The sequence below is a fragment of the Bathycoccus prasinos genome (assembly GCF_002220235.1).
Source record: "Bathycoccus prasinos genomic : Chromosome_3".
NCBI classification, from domain to species: Eukaryota; Viridiplantae; Chlorophyta; class Mamiellophyceae; order Mamiellales; family Bathycoccaceae; genus Bathycoccus; species Bathycoccus prasinos.
This window is the reverse complement of record NC_024006.1, coordinates 939581-960016: the sequence shown is the minus strand read 5'-3', so window position 1 is coordinate 960016 and position 20436 is coordinate 939581. Positions and strand designations below refer to the sequence as shown.

At 48.8% G+C, this 20436-nt stretch overlaps 10 protein-coding genes across 10 annotated transcripts; 7 read left to right on the top strand and 3 right to left on the bottom strand.

Moving 5' to 3' along the window:
* Window positions 1-259: 259 nt before the first annotated feature.
* On the top strand, window positions 260-1101 carry Bathy03g05060 (predicted protein; the record flags this gene model as incomplete). Its single annotated transcript, XM_007514135.1, has 2 exons — window positions 260-318; window positions 426-1101. The coding sequence occupies 2 exons, from the start codon at window positions 260-262 to the stop codon at window positions 1099-1101; spliced, it is 735 nt and encodes a 244-aa protein (XP_007514197.1).
* Window positions 1102-1460: 359 nt separating this feature from the next.
* Window positions 1461-2591, top strand: Bathy03g05050 (predicted protein; the record flags this gene model as incomplete). The annotated part of the gene is made up of 1 exon (XM_007514218.1): window positions 1461-2591. The coding sequence occupies one exon, from the start codon at window positions 1461-1463 to the stop codon at window positions 2589-2591; it is 1131 nt and encodes a 376-aa protein (XP_007514280.1).
* A 91-nt stretch (window positions 2592-2682) lies between these two features.
* Bathy03g05040 (unknown protein) lies at window positions 2683-4761 on the bottom strand (the record flags this gene model as incomplete). Its single annotated transcript, XM_007513854.1, has 1 exon — window positions 2683-4761. One exon carries the CDS (start codon window positions 4759-4761, stop codon window positions 2683-2685), a length of 2079 nt encoding a protein of 692 aa, XP_007513916.1.
* A 184-nt stretch (window positions 4762-4945) lies between these two features.
* Bathy03g05030 (predicted protein) lies at window positions 4946-7366 on the top strand (the record flags this gene model as incomplete). The annotated part of the gene is made up of 1 exon (XM_007514354.1): window positions 4946-7366. One exon carries the CDS (start codon window positions 4946-4948, stop codon window positions 7364-7366), a length of 2421 nt encoding a protein of 806 aa, XP_007514416.1.
* A 205-nt stretch (window positions 7367-7571) lies between these two features.
* Bathy03g05020 (CMP-N-acetylneuraminate-poly-alpha-2, 8-sialyltran sferase) lies at window positions 7572-10472 on the top strand (the record flags this gene model as incomplete). The annotated part of the gene is made up of 1 exon (XM_007513887.1): window positions 7572-10472. One exon carries the CDS (start codon window positions 7572-7574, stop codon window positions 10470-10472), a length of 2901 nt encoding a protein of 966 aa, XP_007513949.1.
* A 767-nt stretch (window positions 10473-11239) lies between these two features.
* On the bottom strand, window positions 11240-12466 carry Bathy03g05010 (iron-containing alcohol dehydrogenase; the record flags this gene model as incomplete). Its single annotated transcript, XM_007513840.1, has 1 exon — window positions 11240-12466. One exon carries the CDS (start codon window positions 12464-12466, stop codon window positions 11240-11242), a length of 1227 nt encoding a protein of 408 aa, XP_007513902.1.
* A 316-nt stretch (window positions 12467-12782) lies between these two features.
* On the top strand, window positions 12783-13877 carry Bathy03g05000 (predicted protein; the record flags this gene model as incomplete). The annotated part of the gene is made up of 1 exon (XM_007514276.1): window positions 12783-13877. The coding sequence occupies one exon, from the start codon at window positions 12783-12785 to the stop codon at window positions 13875-13877; it is 1095 nt and encodes a 364-aa protein (XP_007514338.1).
* Window positions 13878-14018: 141 nt separating this feature from the next.
* On the top strand, window positions 14019-14516 carry Bathy03g04990 (predicted protein; the record flags this gene model as incomplete). The annotated part of the gene is made up of 1 exon (XM_007514125.1): window positions 14019-14516. One exon carries the CDS (start codon window positions 14019-14021, stop codon window positions 14514-14516), a length of 498 nt encoding a protein of 165 aa, XP_007514187.1.
* A 139-nt stretch (window positions 14517-14655) lies between these two features.
* On the top strand, window positions 14656-16365 carry Bathy03g04980 (unnamed protein product; the record flags this gene model as incomplete). The annotated part of the gene is made up of 1 exon (XM_007514140.1): window positions 14656-16365. The coding sequence occupies one exon, from the start codon at window positions 14656-14658 to the stop codon at window positions 16363-16365; it is 1710 nt and encodes a 569-aa protein (XP_007514202.1).
* Window positions 16366-16437: 72 nt separating this feature from the next.
* Window positions 16438-20304, bottom strand: Bathy03g04970 (ATP-dependent DNA helicase RecQ; the record flags this gene model as incomplete). Its single annotated transcript, XM_007514264.1, has 1 exon — window positions 16438-20304. The coding sequence occupies one exon, from the start codon at window positions 20302-20304 to the stop codon at window positions 16438-16440; it is 3867 nt and encodes a 1288-aa protein (XP_007514326.1).
* Window positions 20305-20436: the final 132 nt, after the last annotated feature.

Sequence of the window (20436 nt, the reverse complement as noted above, 5' to 3'; positions counted from 1 at the left end):
CTTTGATTGACAACATATATACACTTAGCAGAGTCGTTATTAGATAGCGATTTAGATTTAGATGTACTGTAGTAGGTGCAGAAACTGTGCACAACAAGAGCTTCATAAAGGAGCGCGAGAATGTGTCTGCGTTTGTCACGTGTGAGAGAAAAGTAAACTTCTCTTCTTTTCGTCATTAAGAACACTTTTTAATAAACGCGCACGATAACACGCACGCGATAAATATATAAATATACGCACACGCGCGTAGTAGTACTAAATGACCTCCTCTTCGCACTTAAAGTTTGTGGCGGTTGAACTGTTCGTGTACGATTTGAGGTGCGCCGCGCTTGCTTTCACATTCCGCGACGTTTCGTTTTCTTCTCTCTCTCTTTAGATAGACTCACACCTCTCTCTCTTTGCACGCATTATCATCATTAAAACAGCGACGGCTTAGCCTCTGCGCTTTCCGAGCAACTCCTTGGGAAGAAAATCGACGGCGTGTGGCACACGTCCGTGCATATTTTCGGGAAAGAGTACTGGTTTGGCCACGGAATGCAAGTTGGAATTCCAAAGCAGACGCAGTTTGGCGTTCCGAAACAGATCTTAAAAATGGGCGAGACGCAAGTCGACGAGGAGTTATTCCAAACGTTTCTGGACGAAATACACCCACGGTTTAACGTTGGCACGTATAATTTGTTGGAACACAATTGCAACAACTTCTCGGACGAGTGTTGCGAGTTTTTAGTCGGGAAGAAGATTCCCGAACACATCGTTCACTTACCGAACGAAGTCTTGAATACGCCCTTTGGTCGAGCGATTACGCCAATGCTCAAAGTCATGGAAAACAGAATGAGAAACACGAGAGGCCAAACGGTATTTGCCGAAGACGCGGATGCGATTAGCGAAGGACGAAGCGAGGTTTTAGGAGGTCACGCGGGCGCGACGAGTAGTAGTACTTTGCCGCCGCCGAACACTCGGGGCGACGATTTGGCGCCTCTCCTCGCTTTCGGCCTCCAAGCGTTCGCGCAAGGTTTAGCGAACGCGCAACCTCCAAACAACAACAACAACAACACTCCAAACAACAACAACAACAACAACAACAGGAGACCGTCGCGATGAAACCCACCACCACCATGTTATTATAATAGCGCTTCTAGAAATTTTAATCCACATCGCGATAAATATTATATAATAAAACAAATAGCGCTCGTGTTCGCGTTTACGCGTTAAAAAGACGCATCGTCGTCATTTTACCTTTATTCTCTGCTCGAATTCTTTTCAGACAGAGGTGTTCTTAAAAGTATATATGCTTAACTCTCTCTCTCTCTGTGCTTTCTCTTCTTTCATGATTTTTTGGGTTATTCCGCACTTTGAATACACTCCTCCTCTCACACAGGTTTTATAAGACACGCACTCTTCCTCGAGCGCATGACTCAGAGAGACTACACACACACACGCGCGTACGAAGAGACTCAGTAATGGTGGACGTGATTGAACTCCAAGCGCAGTTGGAAAAACTCGCGGTCGAGTTACGAAGCGAGAAGGAAAAAAACGCGAAATTGCTCGAGGAGAACGTCGCGATTAAAGCGCAGACGACGAAAGTCGTCTCGGAGATGGAAAAGGAAGAGGAGTTAATCGCGAACGCACTCATGCGAAAAATCGAAACGATGAACGCGGAGAAGAATAAACTGTTGGTACAAATAGACCAGGAAGAGGAACACATCTCGAACGCGTTGCAGAAGAAGTTGGACGAAGTGATGCGGGAAAAAGTTGAGTTGGAGAGACAGTTGGAAAGCGAGACGGAGTTTGTCGGGAACCGTTTACAACGACAAGTGGATCAACTCGCGAAGGAGAAGAAAACGTTGGCGAAAGAGCGAGAACGGTTGAGAGAGAAAATACAGAGATTACACGGGGAAGGAGAGAAACTGAGACGGGAAAAAGTCGCCATCGAACACTCGCTGGAAACCGAGGAGGAGAATATCGTGAACAAGCTTCAAGCGCAGATACAGAAGCTGTTGCAACAAAACGTTCTGCTGGAACGTAAACTGAATCGCTTACAGGGTGGGAATTTTGCGGCGACGAGTGATTCGGAGCAAAGCGAAGATGGATATTCGTCGACGTATTCCGCCAGGGCGGCGTATTTGAGTTCCTCTCCGAGGAGCACGAGAAGCGGGACGAGTACGACGAGGGACGGGAGCGTAGGCCCTCCGGGAAGTCGAGGCGCGGGGCACGGCAGTCGAGGGGATTTTATCACGAGTTGGCAACGCGGGGCGTATGCGGCGCACAGCAAAGAGAATAGTAGTAGTCATAATACTAATAATAATAATAATAACAACAACAACAACAACAAAAAGAAGAAGGAAAAAGGAGAGCCTTCGAGCGAGTCCGGGTCGCAAAGAGAGAGTTTGGATATCCCGACCGGCCTCGGGAAAGCGCCGCACAGGACTTTATCGACCGGCGGTCCCGGATCGACGTACAGTCAATCTGGGATGACGGAAGATAACGCGACGAACGCGACAACGCACGGAAACGAAACGCCAATGAGTTTACCGACGACGCCGAGGAGCGGGTTAAGCGTCCAAAATCCAGATTCTGAGATTGATTTTTAACTCCTTACACAATTATATAGAAGCTGAAGAACATATCTCTACGTTCTTTTTAAGCGCCGCATTGTTTGATTTTATTATTACAAGTTCTCTTTTAGTATCCGTGATGCAGAGCGTGCACGTTTTCCGTCCTCCACTCTTTCATCTCTCGAACTCTTTCATCGGACTCTTTCATCGACGGGCCCGCGAGTCGTTTTTTTTTATCTTCTTTGTTTTCATCCAGAGGAGAAACAGGCGCTTTTCTGCGTCGTTCTTCTTGTTCCAGATTTGCCGGTTCGATGGTGTTGAGTGTGTTCTCATGAACACTGTCGCTAATGACGACAGATGGGGGTGATATATTACCCGACGACGCATGCTTCGTGAATGGAAAGCCATCTTTTGCTATGTGCAAAATCTCTGCGAGCGGTAACTCTCTTCTTTTTTCGCTTTTGTGCGACGACGACTGGCAACCTTTGCGCGGAACATCTGCTGCGGTATTTACATCAACAAAAACAGTTGTTTCCTCTTTGCCGCGTTCTTCTTCGTCGTCAATCGATTCTTCGTTCTTGACCTCTTCTCTCGATAGATTTTCTTCTCTCGATCTTTCAACAAAAGCTTCTTCTCGGATTTCCCTCGTATCATCTTGCTGCTGCTTTTCGTTTGCTTCTCCTTCCTCCGAGATTATGTTCGCGATGGCGTTGGCGACGATAATTTTACCGACGTTCTCGCCGTCGCGTTCGCCTTGTTTGGCTTCATTTTCATTTTCGGACGTCGTCGTCGTCGTTACTGCTGTTTCAATCAGCGAGTCACTTATTATCACCTCACTCGTCTTTGCTATGATACACTGCGTCGTTTTGTGGCGTTCTAATTCTCCGGCTGCTCTGAAGTTGTCCTTACCGCACCGGTCGCAAACGATGGAAATATCGTGAATGGCTTCAATTTTTTCCGCGGTATGAAGAGCAACATCTGTAGTACGCGCAGTAGCGGTGGGGGTAACCGTATCGCCGTCGACGACGAGAACGTCGGCTTCGGAAATTGGCGACGACGATGATTGTTGCTGCTGCGGGAGCGCGACGGCGTTCGGCGCCCCCGATACCGGCGAGGAGTATGAATGCGTAGTAGTAGTATTCGGAGTCGTCGTCGGACTCGTTACCGTGATCGTTTCATCTCTTTTCCTCCTCGCCGCTTTCGTCAATTCTTTCCGTTTTTGTCTCTCCTTTGCGCTCGTCAACTCTCTCTGCTTCTTCTCCAACTCTTTCTTCTCCTTAACGAGGCAACCGTAACACACCAACTTACCTTCCCCTAAAACTTGGCTCTCGTACTTCACGTGGACCATGTGCTCGTGTTCGCCGCAGAGTTGACAGTATTCGCCCGGGTACCGTCCCGGTTTGATGCTTTTAACCGCCATCGTCGATGGTTTCTTGTTCGTCGTCGTCCTCTCCTCGTCGACGACGACGTTTTCTTCTCCTCCTTCTGCGCCTCTCTTTCTCGGAGATTTCGCGTTTGCCATCGTCGTCAACGGCGCCAACGCCTTCGCGTCTTCTTCTTCTTCTACTACTTTCATCATCACTCCTCCTCCTCGCGCTTCCTTACCATTCAATGTAGTCTCCTCCTTCTTCTTCTTTAACTTCTTCTCTCTCTCTCGTTCCTCGTTTTGTTTCTTCCGCTTTACTCTCTTCTTCTCCAAATCGTCCTCCTCGTCCGGCTCGTCGAACGCTTCCCACGGATACCGCCGCCGACGCCGCCGCGCATCCTCAAAATCTACCCCTCCCAAGCACATCTCGTTCACCGATTTCTGTATCGCGTTCAAATACATCAAGCAATACCCGAACTTAGTCTCTCGATCGCCTCCCGCGAGGATTGCTTTTTCGCTCAACGCGTATCCTTCCCTCGCGTTTCTCGCTCTTTGCTTCAACTCGTTCAAGGTCACTTTTGAGAGAGATTTCGTGCTCGTCTTCTTCGATGCGCTCTGAGACGCGAACGCAGAATACGAGGACGAATCAACAGCAGTGCCTTTCCTTTCCCGCAGACGATGATTTGCTCCTCTTTTCGCGTTCAAAGTCGTCGTCGTTTCGATCATCATCGTTTGGACATCCACGCCGTCGTTTCTGTTCGATTCGAGATGTTTCATCGCGCGTAAAAGCATCGCGTTTACTTTGACGTTGTCGTTGTCGTCGTTGTCTTTTTCTTCCATCAGGTCGACGCCTCGTTTACGTCGTCGTCGTCTTCCACGGGTCTTTTGCGCTCCTTCTTCTTCTTTCCTTTCTCGATGCGATCGATGATGATGTGAGTCAAACCTTTTGTTTCTCTCGCGCGTCACAACTTTGAGGAAATGCACGAATGAGATACGGATGATGTGCGCGCTCGCGAGGAGGACGATGAGCGCAAAAACGACGCCCAGGAGCATTCCAACACCTCTCGGTATCAAAGCGTCGTCGAAATCGTCCAAGCTCGGGCGATTCCCTGCGGTACCGATGAGGAAAACGTCGCGTAAGTGCGAGTACTTTGAATCCGTTTTAGACGAATTACGACGGCGAAGTTTACGAGGAATATCTGAAGAAGGTTTGTCGCTCGTTGAGAGAGAACGAACGGCGTTCGAGGAAGTGCGTCGAAGTCATCGTCGTCTTTCTGCGCGCGATGATGAGGACAAAAACGAGAGGAGAAGACAACGAAAGCGAAGAAGCTTGTACGTGACGCTGAAGAACGAGAATTTGTACAACTTGTACGCGATGGAAACCATGGCGTGTAGTACCACCGGCGGGATGAATACTTCAGATGATGATGAAGGAAAAGAAGACAACAAAAACGACTACGTTGAAGATGATTTCGTATTCTTCGACCAGCTTTCGATTGGTCTGTTCATGGCTCAAGATTCGCACGGTTCCGCGTTCACGCGAAACGCGGCGTCGCTCCGGGCGAAAGTCGAGCCGATTTTTAGCGAGACGAGTTGGGAGACGTTCGCGGAGAGGTTAGAGAAGACGTGCAGCGATGGGGTTCTTCCGGGAATGGAAATGGAAGGAGAAGATTATAATCCGCCAATCGCTTTGATTTACGAAACCGTGGCGAGATTTCAACGAAGAGAAGAAAGTCAAAGGAAACCGTCGGACGAGCTGTTGCAATTTTGTACGAAACGAGTGAAACAGTTATCGCCTGCTGATGTTGGGTATAAATACGGCGTTCGGGCGACGTTTACTGGAGTTGACCCGCGCGAACCAGACGTCGTTCGAGCGAAGGAGCACGCTTTGCGCTTTGTTATTTTAGAAACGGAAACGGCGTATACGTTTGCGCTCGCTTCCTACGCGCCAGATACGAGCGAAGCACACTCGGTGGTGAAATCCTCTTTGGCGTGGGCGCAAAAACCGGCCAATTATAGCAGCGGGACGCGATTTGAAGTCGCGAGAGCTTTAGTGAATACCGTCGCGGCGACGTTAGCGAGTCCAAAATCGTCGACGAAACTTTCCGAGATTACATTCTTGGATCCGTTCTGCGGATCCGGCACGCTGTGCGTCGCGGCGAAACAGCTCGGATTTGGAAACGTCATCGGAAGCGACGCGACGGGACATTTGATTGAAAAGAGTCAAAGAAATGCGCGTTGGTTTTTTGGTGCCGCTTCCGGCGCGCAGGCGGTACCTTCGGAGCAGGCCTCGTCCTCGGGAAGTCCTTTCCCGAGATTTCAACAAGCGAACGCGTTTATCCGAACCTCGTTTACATCCGACCCGAGTAAAACAGTCGTCGTCTCGAACCTTCCGTTTGGTCGTAACGTTGATTTTGTCGCACCACCGCCAGGGGATGAACGTCGTTCTTCTTCGTCGTCGACGACGTCGCATTTACAGTTGGCGTTGGAAACACTCAAACCGCTCGCTCGCACGCACGCGTTTATATCGGGCGTTCCAATTGGCGAGGAGATGATTAAGCTTGGTTACGAAAACGTCAGTCAAATAGCGTTGGACAGACGAGGAAAAACGTTCATCGCAATAAGTTTTAGTAACGACGACGATACCATCATCAAAGTATCGGACGAGCACGTTTGGTTTACCGTCGAGGAAGCGTTACTTTTCGATGAGATTCGCCAAGCGAACGCGAGGAAGCGCGCGGCGATGAGGAAGAACAACGATGAGAAAGAAGAAGATGAGAAAGTCATTGAAATCGCACGAAGTAATCCAAACGCGTTAAAAGTCATCGTCGATTTATCGTACGAACACGACTCCGCCAGAGCTTTAAGATCTGTAGCGAAGCAACTCTGCGAAATAACCTCCGTCGGTAAAAAAAGCAAAGGCGATTTGCGAGTAACTTTCGCCTCGTTCGCCGGCGACATCAAATACGAATCCGAAACTTTCTTCAACGCGGACACGTGGAGCAAGCACGTCGAAATGCTCCCAGACCCCGCCGAAGAGTGCGACGTCGTCGCCTGCCAAGAAGAAGGTCAAACCAAAAACAACGTCATCTACCTCTCGCCGGACGCGGAAACTCCGCTCTCGCTTTCCGAACTGCGAGACCCATCCAATATCTTCGTCGTCGGTGGCATCGTCGATCTAAAAACCAGAGGAATGAAAACGAGCAAAAAGAAAGCGTCATCCTTAGGCGTTCAAAGTCGCAAATTGCCCGTAAAAACGTTGCGACCGGACCAAACGCACGACGTTCTGAACATCGACACGGTGGTTAAAATCTTGCGCTCGGCGTGGACGATGGACGAACGACAAGAGGATGATGATGAAAAAAAGGGTGGTTTCCATCGAGCGTTCGATGAAGTCTTGCCGAAAAGGCAAGGGAAAGAGAAACCAAAGAGACTCAAGAGATGACAATAACAGACGGAGAATGGATGATGATGTGTGATTGAAAAGAGTATTCGTTCATCGAGTAGTATTTTGTTAAATTCGTTCAATTAATTTCTTCTCTTTTCTCTCGTCGTCTGTTTCTTCATAAATATAATCCTTTCCGTATCCGACGACGACGATAAAGACGTAAACGACCCGAGACAGACTTTCCAATAAAACCTCGCGCGAAATGAGAATTAAATTCTTCGCGTTGATCGTCGTCTCTTGGGGTTTGTTTATTGCCGTTCGGTGGGTGCAATTGCACGCGCATTTGAACGTGCATTTGGATTACGATATGCTGCATCATCGTCCTCAATATCACCTTCGCGTTGTTGGTGGTTCTTCCTCTCGATTGAAACGAACGAATACTGATAATAATATTTATGATGATGATGATGAGAATGGTGATGTGACTACAGGTAGTGCTGCCACCAAAAGGGCAAAAACGTCAAAGTTTTTAGGTGAAGGAGGAGGCGCGAGGAGTGAGAGTACTAAAGATAATAGACGAGAGATGATAAATAGAAGCAATGACAACAACAACAACAACAACAACAACAACAACAACAACAACAAAGCGATGGTGATGGGGAGTGGGAGCCAAGATGCGGAGAGCAGTAGTTTTACGTCGAGTAGCGAAGACGAAGACGCGGTGGATATTGCCGCGGTATCGAACAATAACAACAACAACGACGACGCAGACGGCGATGGTAGTAGTAGAAGTAAAAACAACAATGAGGTGATCATATCTGCGACAACGTGGGCGGCGGAAGTTTTAGAAGCCGTTCGATCGATAAATGAAGGCGCGACGACGTTTGAAGACGCGCACACGCGATTTGAGATGTTCGCGAAAGCTGGGTATAGATTGACGAAAATTTCCATGTCGGATGTGTTTGCGAGTTTGAAGAGGCAGGCGAGAGGGAAGCGATTCGACGTAGACGTAGCGAGAGAGAAGTTAGACGCGTACATGAAAGCAAAAGGGGACAGGGGCTTAACCGCGGATGTGGCGAAAGACGACGTTTTGAGACATTTGGCGCACGAGATGCACGCGGCGATTGTCCAGGCGAGAGTGAGCACGAGACCGCCTCCGGCCGCGCAGTATAAACCTGATTCCGAATTTGCGTCCTCTTTTGGCAAATTAGAAGAACTCGCGAGAACGGCTAAAGATAGACAGAACGCGGCAGAGAGCTCTATTCATGGGGCCGTCGAGGAGTTGAAGAACGCGGAACGCGCGACGAGTAACTCGGACATGAACGACGACGAGAATTTAGAAAACATAGATTTAACGGAAGGTTTGTCGCCGCAATCGATCTCGTCGGCGATGGTTTTAGATAAAGCAGAAGTAGCGATGATTAGCGAACGTCGGTCGGAACAATTATTCGCAGCTGGTATTATCGGCGAATGGTCGGATTGGGGTGCGTGTGTCCGAATACCTGGAAGCGCGACAGGCGACGAGTGTCAACGCACGCGCACGTTCGCGCACTCGAGAAATTTCGGTCGGTGCTTTAAATTAGAAAAGAACGTAGATTTGATGTCCAGAGAGAAGATGATTGAATCCCTTGGTTTTGCAAAACCAGAAGAGGTAAACAACTGCATGGTGAAACCGCAAACGATGAGATGCGATTGCTCTTCTTCTTCTTCTTCTTCTTCTTCATCTTCTTCATCCGACGGAGGAGGAGGGAAGGATTTATTCTTTACGAATAACAAAGCCGCGTTGGATGCAGACGCGGACGTGATTTTTGGCAACAACAAAGCAGCCATCGAAACGAAGTGTTTAGTAGACCAACTCACGGACGCGTACGGGTACGCGGAACGGTTCGTCGCCGCGCACAAAGCGCACGACGACGCGAAAACGGCGAAATCGGCGAGTAGCCCGATGCGTTTGCGATGGCCGCTCCCAAACGCCACCGCTTTGAAAGTCGATCCGCAACTGGTCAACTTGGAAATTACGAAAGATACGTTCGAGTGCGTCGGAAACGTTGGTGCTGGAGAACGCAAACGCGCGTACGTGACTACGGTCGCCCCTGGACCGAACGGAAACGACGCCATTTGGAGATTCTTCTTCCACCCGTTGCTCGTCAAGCTTTTACCGCAATCCGAAACGATTTCAAAGAAACGTCCGTATAAAACGTGTGCGGTCGTGGCCAACTCAGGATTGATGTTGAAACACGAATACGGCGAAGAGATTGATCAACACGACGGCGTCTTCCGAATCAATTACCCGCCAGTGAAGAAATTCTCCAAGCACGTCGGCAGCCGAACGACGCACGACATCGTGAACATGCACCACGCGCAACGCCTAGGATTCAACGACGCCAGGACGTTACGGATTAACGATCCAGACGTGTGCGACGCGAAAGTTTGTTTGGGCACGTTAATCAAGTGTCGAATGAAAGGATGTCACGCTGAGCCGCTCATTTTTAAGCAAGAGGAAGATATCGATTTAACCGACCCGAACTGGCGCAGACGCGAAATGCTCAAGAAGATGAAAAAGCCGGAAAACAGTCGGTTAGTCCTCTACGAGACCACCTTGAGCATGGCGTGGCGAAGAAAATTCATCCAACTCATTCTCCGTCGGTTTAAGCCTCCGATGACGTCTTTGCTCTCTCCAGATTTTATCGTTCGCGCCAACGCGCTTTGGAACTCGGTGAGTAAAGACGCGCTCTCGGAAGCCGCCGAGAGAGGCGAACAGACGCCGAACTGCGCGTTAACCGCGCAAAGAGCCAAGGACGCGAAGGAAAATTGGCGCAAACGCAGAGGCGCGATTTCCATCTCCAACGCCATGAACCAAGAGGAATCGTGCAAACCAAATTCCGGATGGTTCGCCATCGTCGCCGCCGCTCAGCAGTGCGACAAAGTCACGCTCTACGGCTTTAGCGCCTGGAAAAAAGACAGCAACGGGTCCAAGAGCGGGAGTAACAGTAAAGACAAAAGCTTGGACAAAGACGACGTGAAATACCACTACTTTGACGACGTGCCTGGCGTAGATACCGTCCATTCCTTCGAGTTGACTTTAGAGAGTTTGAGACTGTTAAAAAACGCATATCCCGCAGTTCTGGACATCCGAGAAGAGAGAGAAAAGGAGCGTCGTTGAGCGGCACATTTTTAGGGGTTTTTAGCACAAAAAGACTACACATATATAGATTTTAATTGACGATGATGGAAACGACAACGAAAGCGAGCTTAGAAATTGACGTCGCGCATTGCGGCCCAGTCGCGGAGATTGTCGCGCAAAAGCTCGTCGATTTATTCTCTTCTTCTTCATCGTCGCGAACGTCATCATCATCATCACGCAGACGCATTTCCCCGCTACGAAAATTAGGGGAAATCATCCAAGAAGAAGAAGAAGAAGACAAAGACAAAGATGAAGACAAAGAAGATAACGAAAACGCGATGCGGACGAGAACACCAACAACAACAACAACAACAACAACAAATCCCCGTATCGTGGTCATCGTGGTAGAAACCGTCGAAAACGACGAGATTGCAAAGGAAGGATTGGAAGTCGTGAAGATTCTGTTGAACGCGTCGAAGAAGAAGAAGAGAAACGAGACAACAAAGACGAAGAGTAAACGGAGGAGGAAATACGTCCTCGTTGGCGTCGGGGACTCGAGATTCCTCGCAGAGAGACAATACTTCCGCTCGAACCAAAATTCAGCGGAAGATTGTAACGCCGCCGCGAGAGTTTTAGATAAACTGTTAGAGAAAAGCGATGCGTGGGAACGAGTCGGGAAACGGTTAGAGTTGGATTACGGGAGGGAGTTTGAAGGGAAATTGGAGCGGTGGGTGACCAGTCTCATGATGGCGAAAGATGACTTTCCTTAATTCTTGTCGATTAGAGCACATAGAGCAGTACGATTATTACATAGCATTCCTGAGCATTTCTTCCAACTCTTCGACGGTTAAAGCAACCGGGTTGCCCTTCATGCTCGAACTTTGCATGCTCTTCGAGACGGACTCCGAGACGTCTTCGTCTTTCATGCCAAACGTGCTCAACTTTGGCACCCCGCAAAATGACACTAAATCTTCTATCCATTTTACCAATTCTGCGACCGTGGCGTCGTCTTTACCTAAACACGCGTTGGCTACTTCTTCGTACCGTCGTAAACCTTCTTTCGCACTTTGCGGATTCTCGTCCATCACGCGCGTCTCTAACAACTTCACGTTCATTTTCACGCAGTGTGGCAACAACGCCGCACAAATCGCCCCGTGCGGCGCGTGTAGCAAACCACCCAGCGTACCGCTAAATCCGTGCACCGCACCTAACTTGGCGTTCGCCAACGCCATCCCTCCGTACATGGCGCATAACGCCATATCCGTCCTCGCGTTTATATCCTCCGGCTGTTCCAAACATCTTCGTAAACTCTTCGCGCCTAATTTAATACCACTCATGCTCAAACTATCCGTCACTGGGTTCGGAGAATTACACACGTACGGTTCAATGCACTGCGTCAGAGCGTCCAACCCGGTGTGCGCGGTCACGTCCCTCGGCATTTGCACGGTCAATTTCGGATCGACGATGACCAAATCCGGCAACATCAACGGATGACGCATGCTCACTTTCCTATCTCCAGCTTCGAGCACGCTATTCTTGGTCAACTCCGCTCCGGGTCCAGCCGTCGTCGGTATCGCCACGAACGGTCTCGGTCTTTTTTCAATCGGCATCGCTTTTCCAACCACCTCGAGAAAATCGTATATATCCCGCTCGGCGCCGCCGTTGGTCAACATCGCGGCCACGCACTTGCCGGTATCCACCGCCGTTCCACCCCCTACCGCGACAACGAGTTCGCACATACTCTCCGACGCTAATTTCGTGCAATCAATCGCCGACTGTACCGTCGGTTCGCCTTTCGGGCAATGAAAGACAACCGACTCAACGTTTGCTTCTTCTTTCAACTTTTTCTTCAAAGGCGCTGAAAATCTCTCCGACTCCCCGCACACGATTAGGACTTTTCCGGGATGCGCATCCGAATCGATCGTCGCGTTTTCTTGCTTCGCTAAATCTGTGATCAACTTCACCGCGCGCGTTTCAAACGCATCGATTTCAAACACCGTTCGCGAGGCTGTCGTAAACTCGAAAGGGTTCATATTGGGAGAAGATGATGAAATTCGTCTCGAATTCTTCTTACTACTCTTCTCGTCGCGAAGAAGAGGAGTCGTCGTCGTAAAAGGAGTCGCGCTTTTCTGCCGCTGGAACAATAACGACGGGGCAGCAAAAGAAGAAGAAGAAGAAGGTGATGATGATGTTACGAACATCTCTCTTCTCCGAAGCGAGCGTTTCTCTTAATGAAGATGAATGAATTTTTGTTTCCATTTTATCCACTTTTTTTCCCTTCTTCTCTTATAAATAGATATGACTTCTTCTTCGTCTTCTGTGTCGCGGTTTTTGTCGCCGTCAGAGTCGATGACGGTAGCACCAAAGAAGAAGAAGACAAAGAAGACGATGTTTAATAAAAAAGGAGTGGTCGCGATGTTTTCTTCCTCTTCTTCTGATTTGTCTTCTTCTGTTTCTTCTTTTCAAAATGATGCAAAGTTGTTAGGGGATGATGATGATATTGATGATATTGATGGAAGAACAAGTAGTAGTAGTAGTAGTAGTAGTAGTAGTAGTAGTAGTAACACTGAAAGAAGAAGCGAGAAACATCCTCACGAAAAGATTGTCTTTTACACGCACTCGTTGTGTCCGTACGCGCACAGAGTGAGACTTTGTTTAGATGAATTACATCTGCTTCGTGAAGAAGGAGGAAAAGTAGATATCGTGGACGTTGACCTTTCGAACAAACCAAAATTTTTCCTCGATATGACCAACGGGAGAGGCGTCGTGCCTTTGATTGAATTCTCAGAGACTGGCGAACTCGTGAGCGAAAGCTTACGAATTAACGAACGGTTGTGGGAGGAGTATTATTCTGATGATGATTCTTCTTCTTTAACTTCTTCGTCGTCGTCATCATCACCCTCATCTTATGAAGACGCGAAGCGTTTCGCCAACGCGTGCGACCAAAAATTCGTGAGTTTAGGATTACAAGCGATCGGGGGAGGTTGGAGTTTTGATACGACCAGAAACGAAAGGACTTTAGAGCGGTTTGAGAGAGAAATTTGGGAAATAGACGCGTTAATTGAGAAGCACAATGATGATGACAATAGTAATACTAAACGCAAAGTCTTTCTCTTTGGCGGCGACAGAGCGTCTCTGGCGGATGTAGCGATATACCCGTTCGCCGAACGATTCGAACTCGCCTTGCAACATTTCCAAGGGTACACCTTAGGAAACGTCGAATATTATCATCCTCCTTCTCCTCCGTCCTCCTCCTCCTCCTCCTCCTCCTCAAAACATCATCAACAGCCGCGTCATTTCCAAAAATGGCTGAAAACGATGCAAACGCAACCGTCCTCGCTTCGCTGCGCGGTGAAAAACCAAGACGCCTTATTGAAATCGTGGTCTCGAACGAAACGGTTGGACTATTTCGACTACGAATCCGCGGATTACATCAATCCTTAATAATAGTTTTCAGAGAGAGAGAGAGATGTGTAAATTAGAGAGATATCGAGATTATAGATTGCGCGTAGATTTTACCTATGTGCTGCACAAAACGAGCACGCTTTGCGAGAATAAATACATCACACACTCATACTATACTAAATGGACGACGGCCCAGCTCGCGGTGGCACGCGAGGTGGTAAGGACCAGTTCTCCTGGGAGTCCGTCAAAAATGACACCCAACACCGGGAGAACTATTTAGGCCACTCGGTGAAAGCGAGCGTCGGGAGGTGGCAACGCGGGAAAGATTTGTTCTGGTACGCGAAGGAACGAATTACAGATGATGATGATTTGGACGAGAAAGACGACGAGAAAAGAATTAAAGAGGAGATGAACATCATAAAGGAAAGGGAGGAGAAAGAGAGGAACGAGATGTTAGGGATTTATAGTGGTAATGGTAAGAAGAGGACGAGAAAGAAGAGGAAGAAGGAGTTTAGGGATGATTCTGATTCCGATTCTGACTCAACATCATCATCATCATCATCACATTCGTTAAAGAAGAAGACCACCAAGAGGAAGAGAAAAGAAGAAAAGAAGCGAAAACAAAGGAAAGAGAAAAAGGAGAGAAAGAGGCGTCGCGAGAAGGAGAAAAAGAGGTAAAAAAAGAGGAAGAGGGAGAGCAGTTGTAGCACATAGCACGTAATAGAATTTAGAGTAGACACACATTTCTCAAATCACATTTCCCCACAAAAGATCCTCTCTTTTAAAGTACCACACGCATATAAGTCGTCATAAAAAGATGGAGGAAACGCTTCCTCTGTGGATTCGTTTCCTCGCGTTTTCGCACCGCCTTCTTTTCCAGACTCTTTTGCACCCGCAGTTGGTCCTTTCCATCCTCCAATTCGTACTCATGAGTTTCGCATTTCTGTACTTGAATCGCACGCAGATGATACGATACGTAGACGCAAAAGTCACCGAATACGTGTTAGCGTTACTCGAAAAAAACGTATTCCCGGAAAGCGAAAAAGTGACTCTGAAACGAGTGAAGTTTCGGTGGAACCGAGTGGACGTTTTTGACGTATACGTCGGGAACTGCGTTTCCGAAGAGGAGGATGATGATGACATCGGTGCTTTGGCTGATGAAGCGGCCACGAAGGAGGAAAAAAAGGAAAAACGTGAAAACGCGGAGAAGATACAGAAGACCAAGATCCCGGAATTTTCGTCCCCGTACTTCATGCGCGTAAAACAGATTTCGTTCCGGTGTTCGTTTTTCACGCTCGTGCCGATGATGCAGTTCATGGAGGATAAAAATTTCGCGGTTGGATTTTTGAGCGCGAAAGTCGACTCGATGGTATTGAGAGGCGTGGACGTGTTCGTCGAGGAGTGGAGAGGGAGAGGGAATTTTCGGGTGTTTAAGAAAAAAGCGTCGGTGAAACTCTCCTCCTCCTCCTCGGAAGAAGAAGCAAAAGAAGATGAAGCTGCGACGACGAAAGGGACGAATGCTACTGGGACGCGCGAGGAGGAGGAGGATTTGACGTCAAACGCGAAGAATACCAACAACAACGGTTTATTTTCCTACTTTCAATCTCAAGTTCAAACGCAAATCGAAGACGCGAACAAGAAGATTCAAGAGGCGGCGAATAAGACGATCGAGATTTCCGGTTCAGTTGTGAAAGAAATCGGCGCGGTGGCGACGGACGTGACGGATAAACTGACCGCGCTTGGGAGGTACGCGACGATGATAAACCACGTGCAAGAAGATCCAATCGAGATGATGCAAAAGAGACCATTGGTTCTGAGAGTGAAAGAGACGAAATTAATCGATTGGAACGTGAAAATATTAACGGTTTCGCAAACGTCTTTCAAGGTGAACAAGTTTGAAATGGTGGATAAAGTGTTCGTGGGCACCAGGAAGGCGTTCGGGAAACGAATCGCGCAAGGCGTGTTGCAAAGAATTATCGTCGAGTTTCAAGACGAAAGTTTGAATCTCATCACCAACGGCGTTTCAGACGGGTTCATGATGAGTAAAAAGTTCTTGGACGACGGTTTTACGACGGTGTACGACGGAATGAAGAAAACCACGGAGAGCGGGGCAAAAATGGCCGCGAAGACTATGGAAAGCGCGCGATCCTCGTTCACGGTCAGGACCGTCGGGAGAGGAGAAGTTGACCCGCACGAGTTGACCCCGACCGGGTCGGTGACGACGACGTCCTCTCACCTAGGCGGCGACGACGACGACGTAAACGACGACGTGAGCGAAAAAGATAGTAAAGATTCCGTCAAATACGAATTGTTTCCGGATAAAGATCCGCACGAAATGCAGCAACAAAAGAGCGCCGCGTCCGCATCGGACTTGTTCGGTTTAGGGAATCTCTTTAGCACGTGCTCGCCGAGAGGAACGACGAGCGGAAGAAAAAATAAAACACCGCCACCACCATCACCACTGCCGTCGTCGTCGTCGTCTAAATCGACGACGCTCGGTAAGCCCGAGTCGCCCCCGCAATCGTAACGATGAGTATGATCCCTCCTGTAAATTAAAGTGTACCTTTACTACTACTAAAAACTATCTATTACTAGTATTCTACTCGCTATTCTTAGTATCGCTCGTAGGCACCACGCCTCTTACGCGCAAGATCTCGGCGTTGCACATTTCAACGACGGTATAGAAATCGACGTCTCGATGGCGCTCCCACAGATGTGCGGAACTACCTCTTCGCCATTCCGCGGCTGGGTACTTCGGGGACCCTATACCGTGTAAAATGCGCGCGACGGCGCGAGCGCGAAGCATACCGGCGCCACCGACTTTACCGTCTCTGCGATGCGTGAGTATTTCGCGAATGTCGGCGACGAGCATCCGCTTTTCCGTTAACACGCACTTCGGGCGTTTTGCTCCCTCGGCAACCCTGCGAACCGGCACGTCTTCTTCTCCTCCGTTCGGATCTTCTTCAACTCTTTCTACCTCCTCCTCCTCCCCCTCCTCTTCGCTTGCGTTCAAGTACCACTTCAAACTTTCGCGTAATCGAGCGCCTTGCACGTCGTCCGCTTCTGCATCCGCGGCGTAATCCAACGCCGCATACAACGCATCCAGTTTACCAACGCTACCTTTCTCTACTGCATCCAAGCGCTTGGTTAAATCAAACGCTAGTTTGCGCAATTTATCCCCTTTCGGTGGATCTCGTAAAATCTCGAAACCAAGCGCTCGGTCGCGAATTTCGTATCCCGCTTCTCTATTATCTCGCAAAGCTTTCAACTGGAACGCGACATCATCGAGAGAACAGTTGGATAGAAATGCCGCTTTGCAAATGTCAAAGATTCTCGCACCGTCCGCTTTTGGCTCCGGGCAGAGCTTCAGAATAGCATCTACGAGCGTGCTTTGCTTTGCAATCTCTTTCGGATCGCGGCCGAAGAAGCGTATTTCGCACGTAGAGCGGAAATCTGGGAGCACGCGCAGTAAATTTGAATACTCCTCGTCCAATTTTACGTCGCGAGAACCCGGAGATGTTATCGACTGCGCGTCCCGGCCCCACAATTCCAGGCACGATAACGCTGTTTCTATTGCCTCGAGTTTTACGTCAATGACTGGTGCGATGACATCCGGTTTTATACGCCCGAGCTTCGGTATCCAATTACCGTAAGCGTCGTAATCCGTCTTCCTTTTCTCAATATCGTCGTCCTCGTCCCTGAAGACTTCTTCACTTACCTGCTTTTTCTTCTTTTTCTGCGTCGTCTTCGGTTTCAAAACGTCGCCGTTGCCGAGAAATACAATTTCCATGAGATCTCGAATGCTCGTGACATCGCACCCGTCCGCGTGCGTCAACGACCGCGACCGTAAATAATCTTCCGGATCCAAAAAAGTCAAGCAATGCGCTTCGTTTCCGTCTCGACCGGCTCTGCCGCACTGTTGAATGTACGCTTCCGGCGACCTCGGCAACGCGTAGTTTATCACATATCGAACGTCCGGTTTATCTAAACCCATGCCAAAAGCAACCGTCGCAACAATCACGCGAACTTTGTTCTCTTGAAACTGCATTTGCGTTCTGTGGCGTTCACTTTTATCGAGACCGGCGTGATAGGGACGAGCGACCACGCCCTGAACCTTCAAGTAATTCGCAACTGATTCTGCTTCGTTTTTGAACGCAACGTACACTATTGCCGCTCCTTTCGGATGATCTTTTTGCAAGAAGTGTAAAAGCGTTGAATTTCGCGAGCACGACGGCACGCGGATAACCGATAAGGACAAGTTATCGCGAATGGCATCGTTTCTGAGCGCGTTCTCGGGGGCAATATTCAAAGTCTCGCGTAAGCTCATCTCCGTCTTCTTCGTCGCCGTCGCTGTGAGCGCTAGCACTGGGAACATTTTACCATTGTTGTTGTTGTTGTTCATCCCACTCCTCATCACTCGATTGAACAAAATCGAGCCGAGTCGATGATACGCCGGTCGAAAGTTATGCGACCATTCCGAGACGCAATGCGCCTCGTCGATGCACGCTAAACTTACTCCGTTCGGGCATTCACGCAGCGCACACAAGAACTTCTCGTTCAATAGTCTTTCCGGAGAAACGAATAAAATCGAAACGTTACCGCTTTTCACCTCCTCTAGCGTTTCCTCCGTCTTTTCGTAGGACGCGTCCGAACGTAAACACGCGCCTTTTAAAGCCGGCGGTAAACCGCGCATTTGATCGGACATTAATGCAAGTAAAGGCGAAATAACTAAAGTGATCCCAGGTAACAGCAACGCCGGAAGTTGGTACGTCAGAGACTTCCCGGCGCCCGTGGGCAACAACGCTAACGTGTTCGCGCCTCTCAAGACGCGTAAAATCACGTCTATTTGTCCAGGTTTAAACACCGGAAACCCAAATCCACGCTCTAAAACCAAGCGCAGTTTCTCTTTCAATACCGCTGTTTCGTCGTCGTCGTTGTCGTCGTCGTCGTTCGTATCGTCCATACTTTGTACTCCTTTCTTCTCGGCAACGAAAGAGAGGCACTCGCGAACATCCGCGATGTATTTTTGCAAAGTGTCGTCGTTCAACTCCTCTAATCTTTTGCGTTTTTCCGCGGCCAGAGCGTCCAGCTTATTCCTTTCGATGTCGTCCTCGTCGTTACTATCGTCGTATTTGCTTTTACTGCTATACAAATCATCGTCGCCCTCGCCGACGGAAAATTTCCCGGTTTTGCCTTTTGCGTTTCGCTCTCTCCTTTCCGCGTTGAGGTGTTTCGAGCCACCACTTCGAGCGGCGTCGCGCGTGTACACTTTTGGCGCGCGTTTAGCACTACCCGCTCTCCGTCTTGGCGCTTTGTACGTCTTGCGTCGCGAGTGTTCGCTCACGCCTCGGAATTTTGCCGTTTTCTTGGCGACGCCGACTTCTTTCGCGTGCTCCGCCCGGATTTGCGCCGCGGTTTTCTTTGGCGGTGAAAACGTCGGTGGAAGTTTTGTCGTCGTCGTCGTTTTTGCTCCTCCATTATCATCGGCTGTTTTCGATACTGTGTTGATCTTACTTCCTTCTCTCATCATTGCTGCTGAGTTTCCGTCTTCTTTTTCTATTTCTATTTCTTCTTCTTCTGCTGCCGCTGCTGCTGTTCCTACGACCGCTCTTTGTTCTTCTCGAACAACCAACTTCTTCTTCTTCCTCGGCTGGACGACGACGTCTTCTTTCAAAGCGTTCGTTAAACTGACGTTTTCCATCGCGTGCATCTCCCGTCTCTTCATTGCGCCGAATCTTTCCTTCGCTCGATTTCTCTCGTCCTCTTCGCAAAGTAAAGGCTCGTATGATGTCTTCTTCTTTTGCTTATTCGCGATGGTCGCGAACGAGGAGGACGAAGAAAAATCGCCAGCAATAATACCTTTGTTGTTATTACTTTTCATCCTCATCATTAAACTCGGCGGTGGTGCTGGTGGTACTACTAGTAACGGTTTCGTTTTCTTCTTCGCTTCTTCTTTCAAAGCGAAAAGAGAAGCTTCGTCCGCGGCGGCTTCCGCGGCGTTTTTCTTCTTCTCTGCAGATGATACCAAGGACGACGGCAAAGACGACGACTTTAAAAACGATGATGATTTGTTGTGCTGTTGTTGTTTTATGTGTCGTTGTTTCCTCGGCGGCGTCGCTTCGATGACTTCATCCTCCCCGTCGCTTTCGTATTCCTCCTTCTTAGCAGTGGGATGAAAATTTTCGAAATCTCCTCCTCCTTTCCCGTTGTTGTTGTTCTTCTTGTTCTGAATACTCTTCGTGGTGCATGTGCTCGTCATCGATACCACGAGTTCTTTATACTCTCGGTACATCTTTCTCACGCTCTCGTTTTCCTCCACGTCTTTTCTGGTTGGTTTTCTCTCGTGCGCGCGTTCGTACGCGCGCTCCCAGATTTGAATCTCGTTTCGTTTCCGTTCCACGAGTAACGCATCATCACGACGATGAGATGCATTCTCTCTCAGAATAGCAGTAGTATCAGACGTCATCAAAAAAAATCGTGCACGCAATAACGCATATATAACGTGAAATGTCTCGTGCTGCTGTTTTTAGTCGTGTTATATCTGCGAAAGTCTGTTCTATATATTCATACGAATAAGGACTACACAATGAGGAATTTG